The sequence below is a fragment of the Odontesthes bonariensis genome, chromosome 23 (assembly GCF_027942865.1).
Source record: "Odontesthes bonariensis isolate fOdoBon6 chromosome 23, fOdoBon6.hap1, whole genome shotgun sequence".
NCBI lineage: Eukaryota > Metazoa > Chordata > Actinopteri > Atheriniformes > Atherinopsidae > Odontesthes > Odontesthes bonariensis.
In genome coordinates this window covers 12,175,674-12,193,377 of record NC_134528.1, presented here as the reverse complement: position 1 = coordinate 12,193,377, position 17,704 = coordinate 12,175,674, and the positions used below count along the sequence as shown (strand labels likewise).

At 39.6% G+C, this 17,704-nt stretch overlaps 1 protein-coding gene across 2 annotated transcripts in view; it reads left to right on the top strand.

Annotated features, from left to right (window-relative positions):
- Positions 1-17,704, top strand: part of dock1 (dedicator of cytokinesis 1) — a 189,502-nt gene that overhangs the window by 118,910 nt on the left and 52,888 nt on the right. For both annotated transcript variants that reach the window (XM_075457886.1, XM_075457885.1), the window contains exons 28-29: positions 10,888-10,989; positions 12,856-12,950. In XM_075457886.1, coding sequence (XP_075314001.1) covers positions 10,888-10,989; positions 12,856-12,950 — 197 coding nt within the window. The remainder of the gene's footprint in view (positions 1-10,887; positions 10,990-12,855; positions 12,951-17,704) is intronic.

Genomic DNA, 17,704 nt, shown 5'->3' with positions numbered 1-17,704 from the left:
GTCATATAAGACCTAAATCTTAATATGAAGTTAAATCATGACACTGTAATGAAAAGGGCACGTTGTTTGGAAAACATTTTCCACGCTCTGGGTCATATTCAGCTCGGCCAGTTGCGTAACATGCTCCATGTAAATATTCAGTGCCAACAGAACATTTTCGATCCTTAGAAGTTTTCCACCATTTTTTTACATTTAAGACTCGGTGACGAAGCAAAAAAATGGGTTTTGGAGTGTTTTAGTTCATAAAAGAGAAAGAAAATGCCACACATGTGATATGTGTAACATTTTAGCAGGTCTTCTTGTTAATCATCTTATACGCAACAACGTAAGACTTTTGAGAAATGCATGTAGTTGATGAGAAAACTGTAGAAATTGAGTCCACTGATGTGAGTTTGAAATGCAAAATGTGGACCATGTTGCGAGAAATGTTGTCGGCAACGTAACGGTAGAATATTCAACTTCTCCGTCAGTGCTAAGGAGACGATTCAGATGCCAGAAAGTGCTCAAAGTTTCAAAGTGTATAAGGACAAATATTGCTGTGTCAAGTCACACTTGAATCCATTAGACCTCCTTTTCTTGTTTATCACCATCTCACTGCATCCGCTGCTCTCTCAGCCAAGTTTTTTATGACATAATAGAAAGTTTTGTTATTGTTTCTTCACCCCCTCGCCTCATCTCACTTCTCTACAGCAGAACATAAAATACTCCTGCTTCTTGACTGCCTGCACCCTCTTAAGTGCTGAAGAGTGCACAAGCAACACAACACAGTTTTATAAGACCGGCTTCTATTTTTGAAGTGACAGTAACGCGCCTACTTCACGACTGCAGATTTGACGCAGGAGAAAGCTTAAATATGTTTGCAAAGATCTGACTTTGGGACATCGCAGTGCTTTGGAAGAGTTTCACATGTGAACCCTGCTAAATGGTATATTTTTAATGGATAGAACTTCATTTGAGAGGTGATCACTAAATGTATGGATAGGATAGGCTTTGCCATTTTATTTGATGGGAATCTGCACAGCACTTTGCTTGTGTAAGCAAACAATTTCTCAGGTGAATAAACCAGTGGCAGTGGACCAGTCACTGGAGTGACTCGCCTCTCCTATTGATTTCATTACCACAAAGCTGAGCCCTCAGGGACCCCTGTTCGATGTCCTTGTCTCGTGAATGTACAATATAGGCGCTTCCACATTTTAAGTTTGTGCTTTCTAAGTTATTATGCAACACTATTGAACCCTCTGTCTGTGTTATTTATCAGAGCTTCTCAGTTATATGTTTGTGTTAAAGGGAAAGTTCGATTTTTTATTTTATTTATTTATTTATTTTTTAAACCTGGACCTTATTTCTGGCATAAAATACGTTCTCATCTACTCACCGATAACAATTTGGTGAAAGTCGGCGTCCTTTGGACGGTATTTAGATTTCTCGAGATCCACGTATATCCATATACCGGGAGTGAACAGGACATTGACAATACAGTCTCTAAATAAGGCATTCTCCGTCTTTATTTCACCAATACTTTAAGACGAATGAATGAATGAACGCATACTATTGCACTGTTAGTTCAGAGCTGCCGTGTTGTTGTTATTGGGGGCTTATGGGGGGATTTCTACACATGGTCTAGTGGGGTGACCTCATCGCAAAGCACCGCTGCAGCACAGCTTATTTACTCCGTGTTCTGTGGCGGTCAGCTAACTTCACACGGGGTTTGCTACTGCTAGTTTTGTGCAACATGGCAGGATATTTATCAGATCCCCTCATACTGCTTTCACACCAATACCTCAATACTAATTTGGCATGTAATTAGTTAGCATTACCAAGTGGAATAGGGAAAAAGTCTTTTCATTGTATTTTTCCCCCTTTCATGGTTTATGTTAAGATACAGAATCTCACACAATCCCAAATTAAAGTATTAGTATAAATCTTTTCTTAATCCACAAATTCCCTCATTGCTTGTATTTACATCTTAGTTGCAGGAGTTTATTCCTGGTGTATTGTCAGATATTGTCGTCGCATTCATCCCCAGAGGACTCATAAGAGATAACTGTCATTTCTGTATGGAGTTGAATTACTTGATGGAGAAGGGAGCTGTCAGTTTATTGTGGCTTAGACGCCGCAGCAGTGGAGATACAGAAAGGGAGAGTTTTTTGTGTGTGACTGTGTGTGCGCTCGGTCTGTGAGTTTTTTCAGCTCACAGACTGATATGATGTGTCGGCTGTGCAGCAGCTCTGCCCTAGCAAGTCTCTGGCTCCGAAGCAAAGCTGTAAATGTGCCGAGCAGATACGTCAACGGGACTGTGTCCCCATCTGTTGCAGTCTTAAGGTCTTTTCATCAAAGCTATGTACAAAGCAAAAGCATGAAGGACTTTCAAACAAGTCTATGAAGCAGAGTATTTAAACATGACTGTGACGCATGTCGCATGAAGGGAAAATCAATAGAAATGTGCTATCAGCAGAACTGTAGCACCTTTTGAGAAGACTGTGTATTGACATTTATGTTCCTTCTTCCAGAATTGTCAAAAAACTGTTAATTTTTCTTGCTCTGTTTCGGGCACTCTGAGCATCAAGGGTTGATTCAAATTTGGTCTCCAAACGGAATATTGTAAGCTGGGTTTCAGCCTCAGTAGCAACACATTGCAGCACATTATTGACCTACACGATACTCCTCATGCTCCAGCACATCCACTCAATCTACCACACCGATCAGACAATGGTCAGTAACATCTTTGTCCCCTCCAGTGAATGATGCATGTTCGGCACAAGCCACACAGAGCTTTCTTGTGAAAGAAACAGCTCTTCATTTAATTGCCAATCGTCGTCTCCTTTATAGATTTAGATGTCTGTTCAAGGAAGTATGATGCTTTGATGTATTAAAGTGTAACAGGTCACTTTCATGGCTGGGTGCTGGTATTTTTATTTTTTTATGGTCATTATTTATCCGACTGAAGTGTTTTTCTTGACATGTCGTCAGGTTTACACCAACTGTTTTTCAAATGGAAAACCTCGTGAATGGTTTCACCTGGCCTCTAAGAGGTTCCCCATTCGCTTCCATTGGATGGCCGTCCTCCTTTGCCACTTATTTGGCCTCGCGTTGGGAACGAGTGGGCTTTCTGAATCATGCAGCCGTGGCCCAAGTGCAGCATATTGTATGTGTCATCTCTGCTTCTATTTTGCAAGGCAGTGTGAAAAGTGCTCATCTGCTGGTTCTGTTCTCGCTCATCTGTTCTTTGTCTGTGCTATTTGTGTTTCCGTGTGGTAAATAGAGAAAAAAACAAGATGGGGAGATGGTTTTTGTGAAAAGACTACATAAAGTTTAAGCAGCGACTTTAAACATTGCTTTCATAACATAAAACCACAGCAAATTGACTTAAAATTGAGGAGGATTGTTTTGATTATTAAGTTATATTAGATATTGTGCTTATTATTTTCTTGTTTTCTTGTTTCTACCTAAAACAATGAAAGTGACTGCTAAAAGGTATTGTTCTCCACATGTCAAAAGAAGCAGCTTCCTTATGATAAACAGTATTCCAATAGAGACACAAGTAGTTCCATGAGCTATACTGGTTCTTTTTTGATAATTGATATTAAAAGAAGAGGTACAGGATGGTCAATTATTTGTGAAAAGCTGAGAGAGTGAAGTATGACCCACTTTCCTCCTAAAAAAAAAAAAAGGAAGAAAAAAAAGCCTGAGGGGAAAAAAAGTTTGGTTATTTGGCACGATCTGTTCTTAATAAGCCCCCTATGGCGGGTTTCACAGCGTGTGTAACAACTAAGACTCACTTCTTGTTTCAGGGAGTTTCGCTCTTTCTTTGTACGAAATGTTCAGTCTTGTGCTGTTGGGCTATAGCAGAGCCTTCAGCTCGCACCTCTTGAGGTGGTTCGTTGTGGATTTGTGGGCATGTTGTAGAAATGGTCCTCCTTCCCTCAGCAACTGTTTAACAGAGGACATGGTGTCTGTTTTCAGGAATTTATGGTACAGAATTGAATTCACTCTGCTCTCTAATAGTGAAATGTTCCCCGTATCATTGACTGCAACAAAAAGTCTAAAAGCGTGATCAATGAATACATGTGTCTAACATCTGTTGTTGTTTAGGTGTTGTTTTCCTGAAGTCTTTTTTTCCTGATACATGCATTTGCTCTTGCAGCCCACAAGTCCTATTTTAAATCCACAGTGCATGTTATATGACGAGCATCGTGCTTGTTTTTCAGGGTTCATTTGCAAAGCTGATGGTGGTGAAAATTCTTGTGAGGATGCAGGAAAGGTTTTTCTGAAAGTTTTTCCTTGAAGGTCATGTGTGTGCAGGTGTGGCTATGTAATAGTCTGCTAAATCTTCCCTAAGGCCTTTTGTAGTGAAACGTCTATGTGCTTTTTTTAAAATTATTTTTATTTTTTAAATCATTTATAAAAGTATTTATCTCTTTCAGTGTTTATCAATGCACGGCTTGTTAATTGATTTTCATACGTTTAGATTTCAGTCAACCGCTTCTTTCGTTTTCATGGACTATTGATGCTATTAATCTTAGAATTAGTATCCTTCTCAGCGAAATACCACAGTGATTTATTTGTGTATTTATTTATTTTTTATCTCGTCTAAAGCCCTCTCTAAGTGAGAAGTCAAACTGAGGAAAAATTCATCTGGAGTCTCATTGTGTTGGTTGCCGCTCTTTCTCATGGCTTTTGCAGTGCAGATCAGCTGTATTTGCATATGAAAAGTTTCTCCATCCTCACTTTAAATGGCATAACACCCATGTGAGGTATTTTGTGTACTCATGTAAGTTCCTTTGTAATGAGCCAGCAGATCCATATTAGATCAGGCTTGGCATTAATAGAGGGGTTTAGGTCCCTGTTGGTCATCACACCCTCTACCCCATGTTTCTCTATGCTACTGCGTCGATTTGCTCTCTTCCAGAGACGTGTTGAGTCTCAGGACATGGCTCTCTGTAGACCGGCGTGCCTTTTCCCTACTGGCTTAATTAAAGGCTTAAGACAATGCTCCATTAATATAGAAGTCCTTCACAGCAAGAGCAAACATCAATTTTTCCCTTCTCCACTGTCTGGCACTGAAGTGAGATGAATTATCAGAGAGATGCAAGCTTGAGAGCAGCGTATGATGTATCTGGCCTTGCCCTCTAATCACAGATTTTTCACTTCCATAAAGAATTCTATATAATTTCCTCTCAAGCATAAGATAGATATGGAGGCTGAGGTTGGGGAATTTGTAGCTCCGAGATCTCGTGATTGATGTCAAGAGTCAAATTTCCTCTTATCATTGTTTATGAGAGAAATTGTTTCGATAGATTAATGCACAAGATTAATGATAGGACTGTTGGTGGCCATCAAGTAAAGCACTTTAGTTTCTTTGTCAACTCCGGTGGTAGCTCAGCGATCATTCTAAAAGCTCTTTGTTTGTGACCTTTGTGTTTGAGATATGCCACATCTGAATTTCCACTTCTCATAGAATTAAATCAATCTAATAATAATAATAATATTACAAAATAGAATATTCATTGTCATAAGTGAACCTCATGAAAGGAGCTCTGTTACACAGATCCAAGTTTCACAATTAACACAGGTGTTACAGTAGATGACATTGAAGAAATTGACAGCAAAATGTCCAACATCTAGGGTGCAGAGATGCTCCACAGTGACGTCCAGGATTACACCATCTGTTGTTATCCCTCCTCCTTCACTGTTGCCTGCGCATATAGTCCTGAAGCTTCCTGGTATTCCGTTTCGTCCTCACCAGGGCTTTACGCTTGTCCATTTTATCTGCCAGTGATCTTACTATTCCCATGATGATCAAGGGAATAAATGGTTTTTAACTTCCTCCTTTATGGGGTGTTTAGGTAAGTTTGAGCTGTTTCCATTTTTTTCAAACCATAGATATCCCCATAAAAGACTTTTCGTGTTTTCTTGGTCCACAATTCACACTCATTCACTGCCTGTAAAAGGTGGATTCAGCATTCGGGTCTGAAAAGCCAAGTCAGTGCTTAATTGCCTTAAACTGCATTCTGTGGAGCTCTTCCAGCAGGTCCCGCAGAGGAAAAGTTTGACCATGCAAGTATAAATTTGGTGGCACATTCTGAAGCTACTATTCAATCCTATACACTTGTTATGATTATGGAACATTTAAACTCTTTCATCACCTAAGCTATGGCTGACAACCGGCACTCACGAGGCCTTTTTATCATATGGCCTTTCAAGCCGGGACTGATGATCCTTTGTTGCTCATTGATGTCGTGTTTGAAAGTACAGAAGTGTCATCGGGGGATCGAAATTGGTCTGCCGCTGACATGCCTCTGAACCAGCGAGAGAGGTAGTTACAGAGGAGAAACAGGCTTTGTGTGCAAGGGAAAGGTGGCAGAGCAGAAGACTGAAGTGACTGTAACCAACAATGCTGTCATCACTCAGCTGATTCTGTGCTGCCAACCTGATATGTGGAAGCACACACCGATGCAGGGCTGAGTCGTCTGGCATGTGGGAATTACAGAGGAGGAAGAGCATTCGATTAACAAGGACTTTTCTATATGTTAAAGGATGGAAGGCACTGGTGCAGTCTATATAATACAACCGCTGCCATTTCACATGTTGATCCAGTTGGATTTTGAGATTCTTTGCCAAAAAACTGTCGACAACCTTAACTACATTTTTAAGGGACATTTTTTTTCCTTTGTAAAATGCCACAACACCAGTTGATTTGATTTAGGTCATTCATATCCATCACTCTTTAGATCTTTTGTCCCACAAATGGTAATAATAATGAATCAGAGAATGCTTTTCAGACCTCTTCTTTCATCCAGCACTGACAGATCTTTAGTTTTGTGTACTGACACATTTTCTGTCAGGATTTCCATCACTAATGATGAACTTTGTTTTCAATATCATATCATACAAGGAAGAACACATTACAGGGGCATGACATAACTTTCTACGTAAAATGCAATTAAAAGATGATGTTTCAGGAGCTCTTCGCTGTTCTATTTCTGTTTATTGACTCTATTTTTCCTTTCTTCATATGACTTTCACTTTTCACCTGCATTTGTACCACCGGCACCTGAAATAGTCTTTTGTGGCTCTTCTTTGTCTACAACTACCCTGTGTTGTTGTACCAAATTGATAGACTTTTGTCAACTCTGAGTCTTTTTCTTTTTTCTTTTTCAAAATCTTTTTTTTTCCTCTTGACAGCTTCATTTGACCTACCTTCTATCCCTTACTCCGCAATATAAAATTAAAGAGTTGTCATGGTAACAGCCCTGGCATCATTCCAGTGAGAAAAGACGAGAGAGGAGACATGAGAGAAGCGGCTGGCTTCAGAGTTCTGGTTCAGCCCAAACACAGCCTGCACAGACAGCAGAGGCTATCACACTGCTAAACCTGACAACCATCAACTGAGTGGGAGACTTCAATGTACTGTAGCATACCTGAACTTTTCCCATTTGCTGACATTAACTCCATCACTTATTTCTCACATTACACCTAACAGCTGGTGTGACATGTGTTTCTGTTTTGCATTTACATCTTAATTGCTGCACAGTGATATAAGTGATTGGTCTGTGTTTCCTTTTGCAGGGAGAGATTACCTCTCTATATTTTACACTTTAAACCACAGCAAAGCTGTGTGTGTGTGTGTGTGTGTGTGTGTGTGTGTGTGTAAGAGCCCTCAACTGTATTTACTTTGCTGTCAGGATTTGCTTGCTGATCCTATTGCTTTTAGCAAGAATTGCATTTGTTTCAAAGACATTACAGGAATAAAATCAATAGTAACGTCTGTAGATATAAGACCGTTCTGTTGGCAGTCTCGATTGAAAGTTGGGAGTAAGCTTAAAGGGCTAATGCTACTATATGCTACTTTGGAGCATTCTGGCAAGTCCCATGCTGAGACTTGCAGCATGTAAAGTTTGCTCAAGGCTCTTTATCGCGGGGATTCATTCACAGCTGAGGAGATACAGAGAATGAGCAAATGTGGGATACCCTCCAGCTGATCTAGCCTCTCCACTCAGTGGTTTGGGGAGATGCTTCAGCAGGCACCAGTGACTTCTAAAGACTGCTGTCTGCTTTGAAGCCCTTGCTCCTCTTATTAATAAATTGACTTCCAAATCTTTAAATAATGTTGCTTTTGCTAAAAGATCTAACCAACATCAGTTACTCAGTGCAAGAGGTTATCTATATCCTTTGGATAAAGTTACTTCTACGTTTGTTCTTCAGTTAGGTGAATAAGGGAATTGAAGAATTGTAAGAAATAAACTTTTACTCACTCCAAACACTTTATAAACATATATGCTGATTCTTTGGCTACTTTGTTACCAGGTTGTCTAAATTTCTTCTCTATTTTTAATACTGTAGAACTGAAGCTAACATGCCCTCACAGACGAAAGAGCCTTGCCCTCTCTTCCCCAGAAAAACATTTCCATATTAATATAACATGAGTCACACTGGTTTCTGTGAGGCATTGCAGAGAAGAGAGTGAAGCAGCCATCAGCATTATGCAGCATAAGAAAAAGTAAAGGAAACATAATCAATGGTTTATTGCATTATTAATCCTTTGTTGTCTTTTGCATTACTTTCCTCGTTAGTGTTGTTTGTGGTATGTGCTAATTTAAGGAATAACTAACATTATCTAAGTGAAAAAAAAAAGAAAGAAGAACTGGTAAGGACAGGTGAGGTGTGTGTGTGTGTGTGTGTGTGTTCGGGATTTTTAATAAGTCAGGCCTAATTACTGCTCAAAAAGAACTTCTCCAGCAGAAATGTCTTGTGAAAATGAACTACCATGAAACGTGTGTGTGCTTCACATGCATGAGAGCGGCACTGACAGTCCTCCTATGATCCCATTCCAGATTAATATCAAACAAGGTTTCCTCTTTGATGGATTGATACTTGCTTGTAGGAAATTAGTTTTTTTTTTTAGTAATAATGAATTTTATCTTCTTGTTTCTTAGGAAAATCTCATATCTTCTTTCTACATCATTTGACTACTGTTTATTTCAACTATATTTCTGCCGCTGTTATTTTTAATAAATTGATGTTCCTAGAAGTATCTGGAGTACCTACTCAGACGAATGGCACAATAATACCCAGCTTGATTATTTATTTATGGATAAAAATGATTCAACATTCCAAATGGAAAAAATATGTGTACACTTACCATATCAAGTTGCACGTCAGCTTGGAGGACTTTTAGCCCATTCCGCTATACAGCTTCAGCTGTGGGAAGATTTTCCTCACATCACATGAACTGCTTACTTCAGGTCCCTCCACCGCCATCTGTTTGTTTGGAACGTTCGGAAGTCAGAACGTTGACTTGAAATTTTCCCTTTGACTTCTTTTCAGAAGCCGTCTTTGCAATAATGTTGGTAAGTTTACCCAAATGTAGTAAAACAGACCCGAACCATAATACTAACACCCTCATTCCCACATGGGATCATTTGTGTTGATGGAATTCACTGTTTTCATATTTATCAACAAAATTCTTCTTATTGAGAACATATAGTTCTCTTTATGTCTCTTTTGTCTGCAATCTCTGGATCTTTACCTAGTTGCAGACGGAAAGCAATGTCCTTTCCATAGAGCAGTCCCTCTCTCCTTGCTGTCCCACCATACACCATTGTTGTCCATTTTCTGATCTTTGCCATGAGCCGATACAAGAGAGATTTAGGTGCTTAGAAGTTATTCTGGTTTCCTTGTGACCTCGGAGACCATCACTTTGGTGTGATCTTAGTTGGTCGACTAATCATGGTTTTGAATTTCCTCTTCTTTTACAATCTGTCTGACTGAATTGTTGGAGTCCATATTCTTCCAAGATGGCTGTGCAACCTTTTACTGGGGTCATCTTTAAATATATTGCTTGCCATCCCATTGATTGAAAAGACCCAGCATGATTGTCTTTGTAGATGCAATGGCAGCGTTAGAGGTTCATAGATTTTTGCCACTCACATTTATGTAATGTGGGATCATATTACTCGGTGAATAAATGACCCACTGTGATATTTTATATATGCTATGTGTTCTGACTTCTACCTTCAGGACTTCTGATTATGTTTTTGCTCATATTTGTCCAGAAATATAAAAATATTGTATCAAAACAATATATCAAACTTTAAAGTATCACTACTTGACAGTTAATGAGAAAAATAGCTTTGTTTCTCTCAAATAACAATGCATATTATGCAACTTGTTTCTCAGATTTATAATTCATTAGTCCCACATCTTTAGTTAGTTAATAGCAAACAGCATCTCTTTGCCTATTTTGTCCTTTTGCTTTTCTTTTGTTCTCATATTAAGTCTCTTGATAGGTGATTATCTCCACTCTCTGCAGAAATCCCTGGAGTAAATAAACATGACTGTGAATTTCTTCTTCTTCTCATTCTCTCAGCCTGAAACCATACACACTCCACCCTATTACACTAATGGTCAGGAAGGGTTTCTCCGATATATTTCGATACTCCCAAGTTTCTTTGTAGTTCTTTTCTCCAGAATGTATCAGGTTTTTGTCCATCCACATCAAAGGAATGACACAACAGACTGGCAGTAGCAAGCTCTTTTCACCCCGCCAGCCACACATTGGTTTTCCCTTATCTCTCCTTGACAGCACATTTACACTGTGCTAACCAGAGCCAGGATAGGGCGCTGAAAAGTAAAGACAGCACTTTTGGGACCTCACAGGCATTATAATCAGTGGAGACAAAGAGCGACGGAGTGGAGGGCGGCAGGTTAATGAGAACACACCTCGTGTGACCGTGCCTGCCTTTTCAAACTTGGAAGGCCAAACCAGCTTCAGCACTCGGATCCAATCAGCTCAGCTATCAAAATCATAGGCATAGAGTCATTCTGTCCTCTGTCCTTCTATTTGAACTTGATTGTTTATTGAATGCACTTCTCTCTTTTCTTCAGGGGAGCTTCGTGGCCTGCATGACTGCTACACTGAGGCAGATGGACGACTATCATTATACTTATCTGATCAGCACCTTTGGCAAGATAAGGAGCGATGTGGTGGTGAGTTCCTCTTAAAGCTGTGTGTGCTACTGTGAATATTTCTGTCTACGTACTCATAAAAACTCCAAACTCTCAGCTTTAGCTAAGTATAATTTAGTTTTCCCCAAAAATGAAAAGTCAGATAAGGTCATTTATAAATGTTTTTCTCTCACAATAACATATGAAACCTATTTTTATTAGAGTCCTTGCTTTTGGGCTTCTACTTGAACAGCAAGCTCCTGAGGGGGAATGGATCACTTGTTGCAGCTAACACATGGTGGAGGAGGGATAAATCTTAGAGGTTTTGGATTTCCCAATAATCCTGCCTTCAAAGCAGTCTTTCTCAAGTATCTGCTGCCAGATTAGCATTCTATTACTCCACTCCAACAAATAACAAAATCTCACAATTTGCTTTCATCCCAGTAAGTGCCTCTGGAGCTTTGTAGGAAGGACAAGCATCTGATTTGCATTTGAGGTATAGCTTTAATAAATGCAAGCTGACAGATACTGTATATTACCTTCAGTCAGATTACAACTTTTTTTTTTTTTTTTTAAATTATTATTATGTGATAGAGCTGCTTAATGCAGACGTTTTGTTCAGCATTTTCAATCTTTTTCAATAAATCAAAAATAAGCATAAGCACCAGGTCTCTCTGGCCTTCACAATAGTGCACAGGGTACGTGTGAGATGGCTTGTCCAATTTTCATGGCAGGATAAACAATCCCTGGGATGAAGCTTGGAATTTTTCCACAGATTTATTATTCTTGAAGCCGTTGTAGGCCGTATACACATTTCAGAGCGACCCAAATGACTTTGATGTGCAATCCACCTCCTCCATCACTCCACCACAAAACAACAAGGTCCATCCATTCAGGAGTAAAGAGCTACAGCCACAGATAGATTAAAATGCATACTTTTGTTTTAGGTATTTTGTTTTGGTGACACTGAGAGGAAAAGAAACAGATCTTCAAATTATGAATAATGCATGACATGTCACGTCCGTGTCTATTTGACAAAACTAAGCCTAACTGCTGAAGTAGAACAGCGCAAGGGCTACGTCTGACTCGACAGGCCTCAGTTAGCATGGTAAATGTTAAAGGTCATTACAGTACATTTAGAAAAATACTGAACTTGTACGGATTATTTTATGATAGTTCTCAGGAGTAGTTTGTCTTCTCTCTAAAAAGAACATGAAGGCACTGCTCAGGTTTGCAAAGATGCATCTGATCAAACTGCAATACTTCTGGCGTAATGTCCTTTATATAAATGTCCTTAGATGCAACCAAAATAGGGTCGTTTGGCCATAATGCAAAACACCACATTTGGAAAACCAACCACAGCATATCAGCCCAATCAGCTCATACCAACTGTCAAGCACAGTGATGGAGGGGTAATCATTTAGGACGGGTAAAGCTAGTCTGAATTTAGATCACTCAACAGGACAATGAACCCAGGCACACCAACAAATCCACAACAGAATACCCGGAGAAGAGAAGAATCAAGGTGTTACAACGGTCCAGTCAAAATCCAGACCTCAGCCTGTTTAATATGCTATGGTGGGATCTTAAGAGAACCAGGCATTTTACGGAATAATAGCGCAATTACGTGTGCTATTATTACCATCCAAATGTCAGATGAATTAAGCTCTTTGTAGTCTCATTGTACTGCTATATACTGTATGTGCTTTAACATCATGCCGGATTATTGGTTTCGAGTGCTACCTGTAAAATGGATATACTTGAGTCATGTCCTTGACCTTAAAAGCTCATCTGAAATTGGTCTCTGTATGAAAACCACAAATCCCCATCAGTTCATTGTAGTGTGCTTTTATCTTAGAGGTGCTAAGAATAACAGTTTTAATTTTGAGAACTTTCTTTCTCACACAGGACTTCCTAATGGAAACATTTATCATGTTTAAAGATCTGATTGGGAAAAACGTCTACCCCTCAGACTGGATAATCATGAACATGATGCAAAATAAGTAAGTACAAGTTCTCTGGACTCACGCACGTACAAAAACACGTAAAGTCCATACTGCTTTAAACTCCCTACTCTGTTGTTGCTAAGGAACAGCAGTCAGAATGGGTAACAATATTTTTTTTCGAATATTTTTCTCTCCATGCAAATATCGGCACAAGGCCTCAGCAGTGTAGCAACCAGACGAGCAGTCAGTGCAGCCGCAAACAATGACATGAATTATAGATGCTTTGGTGTATGCCGTCTGCTAATCTCCAAACTTAGTCTCGGCATCTCTTTACTTTCCTGCTTGTTATGCTGCTGCAGCTTCCTGTTTTATTGATGTGAGCCTTGCCTGATTTCATTTTTGTTGAAAATGTAGAAAAGAGATGGATTGTGCTTTGCAGCGTTGGAATTTCGTCCAGAGCCCCGCTTTGTGCACCTGTCGGAGAAAGTTAGGGGTGATATGGAATTGAAAGGATTTCTTCTATTTGTCTCTTTTCATAAGAGGCGTGCACAGTTTCAGAATGTGTTTTACTGCACTAAAATGGAATAACATGGCAACAACGGTCTTACGAAAAAGTCTTTTTTGCTGTTCATTAAAAAAAGAAAATCAGTTTCCCACCAGCATCCATGCTTTATGTGGAGTTCCTTTACGAGGCAATCGCTTTGAATACTGCCGACATGATAGAAGACTACTCTGCCTACTTAGCATTTCGCTTTGCCTTTGACTTGATTATTTGACCCACAATAGACAATCAAATAAAGAATCAAAAGCTTTCATAAGCTCAGAATCACATCTTTCCTTTTAGCAGATCATGTTCTTTTGTTAGTTTCATCAAGCGGTCATCTCCGGCTTGGGCCTTTGGGTTCTGGGAGAGGGGCTCAGAGTAGAGTTGCTGCTCCCCCACATTGTGGAGAGCCACTTGAGGTGGTCTTGGCATCTATTAAGAATGCCTTTCAGATGTTTTCAGATTAGATGGATAGACGAACAGACACTTGTTCCTCCCAAGAACTCGGTGCCTGCAGTATATGCAAAGCCAATTTGGTCATCAAAAATCCAACCGGTTCGAAGGCAACAGCTTCACTGTTTCCTCCTCCGGGCAATGCATCACATTTTGCACAGCTTCCTTTGGAGCCAGAAACTATTTTATAAAACATTCTTCACATATGCACTGACAGCCAATAAGAGCCATAAATACACTTTTACATGGTTAAGTCTCAATTGAATGCAATCATCAGACAGAAAAAAAACCAAAATAATGTGGCTAAATAGAAATTGCACGACTCAGAGCTGTTTCTGTTTGGGTGAAGCTTGAAAGTAGCCATTTACAGCAGGTGTGGTGCTTGTTATTGCAGCTCCTGCCCACCCCTTCCAAAGTCATTCCAACATCATCGCCAGCTAAGACATTTGACTAGAGATTGCATTGCTGCTCAATTTCGATTCTATTGCTTTCATTAGTCCATTTGATTGCTGCAAGCCATATTCATTTTAAAATTCAGAGCACTCCCTCCACAAAATATTATCCTCCACCTGGGTCACAAAGGAGAACATATCGGTGTATCTATGCCCGGATGCTCCCCAGTGTCCTGCAGGTGAGCAAATCACATCTGTTCTGATGTAGCTGAGCTGCAGTGCCAGTGCATAAGGCAACCCTTACCCTCCTGAGCCCCACTCTCAGCACATCAAATATGCATGCCTACACATGCATTCAGTGGAGTAACAAGCTCATTCAAAAACCACATACCCAATGTGATCTTGTACTTTCAAGGGGGAACTTCACGGTTGTGATTAGTATCACAGAGCTCCCAGCAGTTCGTTTTAGTTGCTGCTTTGTGCTGCAGCATATGAAATGTTTCATTTTCGCCCAGTGTGTCATCTCCTGCACCTCAGCAGAATCTCTGTCAACTTTAGCTTTTGTCTGCTTGCGCTTGTTTGCGACGGTTAAGAGAATAACTCTGCATTCTAGCTTGTGCATTCAGCCACTTGCTCAAGTTAATTTGTTATTCGACTCAATGAGAAGCAAGCCTGTCAGAATCTGACTTATCCCACGGAATTTATACTCGAGCTTATTTGAATATTACAGGTGTTGGCTTCATGACAAATTAGCAAAACTTCTCCGTTTGACACCATCCACCAAAGTTTGTTTGATTGGGTTGTTTCCTGCTCCACACAGTGAGAGCCCAAGGTGACACATTAGTTCATCTCTCGACAGAGCTATTAGTGGTTTCCACTGACAGTCTAAGAAGGAAAGAAGTTGTGCGTGCACGTCCTTTTTGCATTAGGGACAAAATAGATTCATGGCAGCTTGTGCAGCCTTAAAAGTTTCCTGAGACTGTCACATGACACTAAGAGCACCGGTTTATCTTGAAATTGATTTATATGTATAAGTTTTAATTCATATTTTGGCAACTTGGAGGCAAATTCAAAATGCAACCATTGCAAAACGTTTTGTGCCCCCTGAAATGTGTCCTGCTTACACAGATGGATATCACAGATGGATGTCAACTTTTGCAGATGACATTGAGGAACAACTATTATTCAGTATGAGTTCATTTCTTTACGAGCTTTACGAATACTGAGCTGGATGCTCAGTGGGTTTTATTAGAGCCTTGTTTTGCTGAATAAAAACCTTTCGCTGCGGGTGAGCAGATTGATGAGGGTAGTGACACTGAAACATGCAGGAGATGTGCCCTAACTTAGAAACAAAATACATTTATTCACATGGTTATTACTTTATTTTTAACACTGGTACTCTTTTCTGCACTTTCTTAATATTTTATGACCCATGTTTGAAGATCCCTCAGTCATCATAGTGTCTTGTTTTTGGACAGTTCACACATGCCACATTTCCCACAGGGATTGCAACTCCGAGCACCAGCAGACAGTTCTTTCATGTCCGCACATTGTGATAGCACCGTTAATGAGATGGGCATCACCTCCTACTCTTTCCCCACCCATCAGCTCTCGCTTCCTCCAGGTTGCAAACGGATTTATGGGCTCTAATTGCTCTGGTGACAGCAGCATCAGCATGGTTAGCCACCAACTGCCGTTTCCCCCACGCAAACTGGCCGTGGCTTAATAGCGACAGCTAATTGGCAATAGAGATGGGCTCACACATGTCCTCTAAATTGATAGGATGCGAGTTTGTACGCAGGCTATTTGAAAGCGTGTTTACGCGCAATCTGATGTAGATATTTCTAAAGCATCAATTAAAAAGAATGTTACATGGCAACTTTTTTTTTTATTATTATTTTCAGCTGTCTGGCCAAGCAGTTGGCCAGTACCAACAATAATACCTGATTAACAGATACAGATAAAAGTTATGTTAGATCGTGAAGTGTAATTAGTGAAAATTTGCAAAATGTGTTCTCCCACTCACATTGACTTCACTAATTACCGCAACAACAAAAAGATATTTAACAAATTGTTTTGGAACATGACCAGATGGATACATTTTTTTTAAAAGTCAAGTTTGATAAATGCAAAGAAAATACATACACGGCTGGATAAATGAAGTAATATGCCAATGAATACTACACTATATTTGCTTTCTCCCTTGATTTAGTTCCATAAACTTTATGTATTTAATTTTCATTTTGCAATGTGCTTTTATTGTAAATCAAATTGTACTTTTGTTTAGGACATATTTATGTCGTTATTATTTCCACTATTTATTTCACCAAGCACATTTATGCCAAATGCTCTCTCGCTCTCTCTGTCTCTGTTTTTACATTCCGGTCTGCATTCCTCCTTCATTATGCCCGTCTTTCAGTGTGAAGGGGTATCATTACACCGTATGCTTCAGGCTTGTATGAACCAATTTTTAATAATCACAATTCCCTTGGATGATAAGGTTAGTTTATTAATTCTTAATGTGACCACAGACGTCTACCCCACACAGAGAGTGAGCCGTTATTTGTCTTGCAGGCAGTAAAATTGATCAATCTCTTCTCATTTTGTTGGGGAGTTATTGCCGTCGGTTTCAGGTCCTCTATATCATGACTGAATTCTGATTAAACGCTTCAACATTTCACTCAAAAGTCGGCTGTTTTGGACCAGTGCAAAAAGTTTGTGTTTTTTTTTTCCAAGCATGATAAGTTCATGTAAATCATGAGGTCCCTGTAGATGGGAAAAAAAAATACTTTGGCAGTTCAGGGTTGTGAGAAAGTCACAGAAAACATTTTTTACAAATCCACAGTGAACCTAAGTACTTGCTGTTGACAGTCAGCAAAAAATGGCCGCACAAACACAGCATGTGGATGGAAGATTTCAACAGCTTTCAGTACTCTGCACTGTGTTTTTTTTTGTCGGTAATGTGTAAAAGACGTGCAGTAAAAGCATCCAGTTTTTGAGTAGAGCAGATGTGACACGCATTGTTATGGACAGGAACAGAAGAGCAAAACAGCAGACACTCTAAAAACTAAACGGGCCACTTAGATAAGTGATTGACGTGATTACTTTAACAATCAGCTTACACTAATGATGTTTTGATTAATGCTTCCTGGTTCGGTGTTAGATCAACACAGAGAATGAAGTTGTAGCTGTGTCATAACCTGACACACACCTATCCAAAGATGTAACTACACCAGGCTGCAACTCCCATAACAAAAACGGTGATTAGTCTGCTATGCAGGTCATGTTGACACAAAATATTGTTTTGCTTAAAAAATAATGCATCTGTGAAACGGAATTGAAAAATGTACTAAGCTGTATGTGTATTCAGCATGCTTATAATGCTAACACAATAACCAGTACAGTCAGTGTATATGAATTCA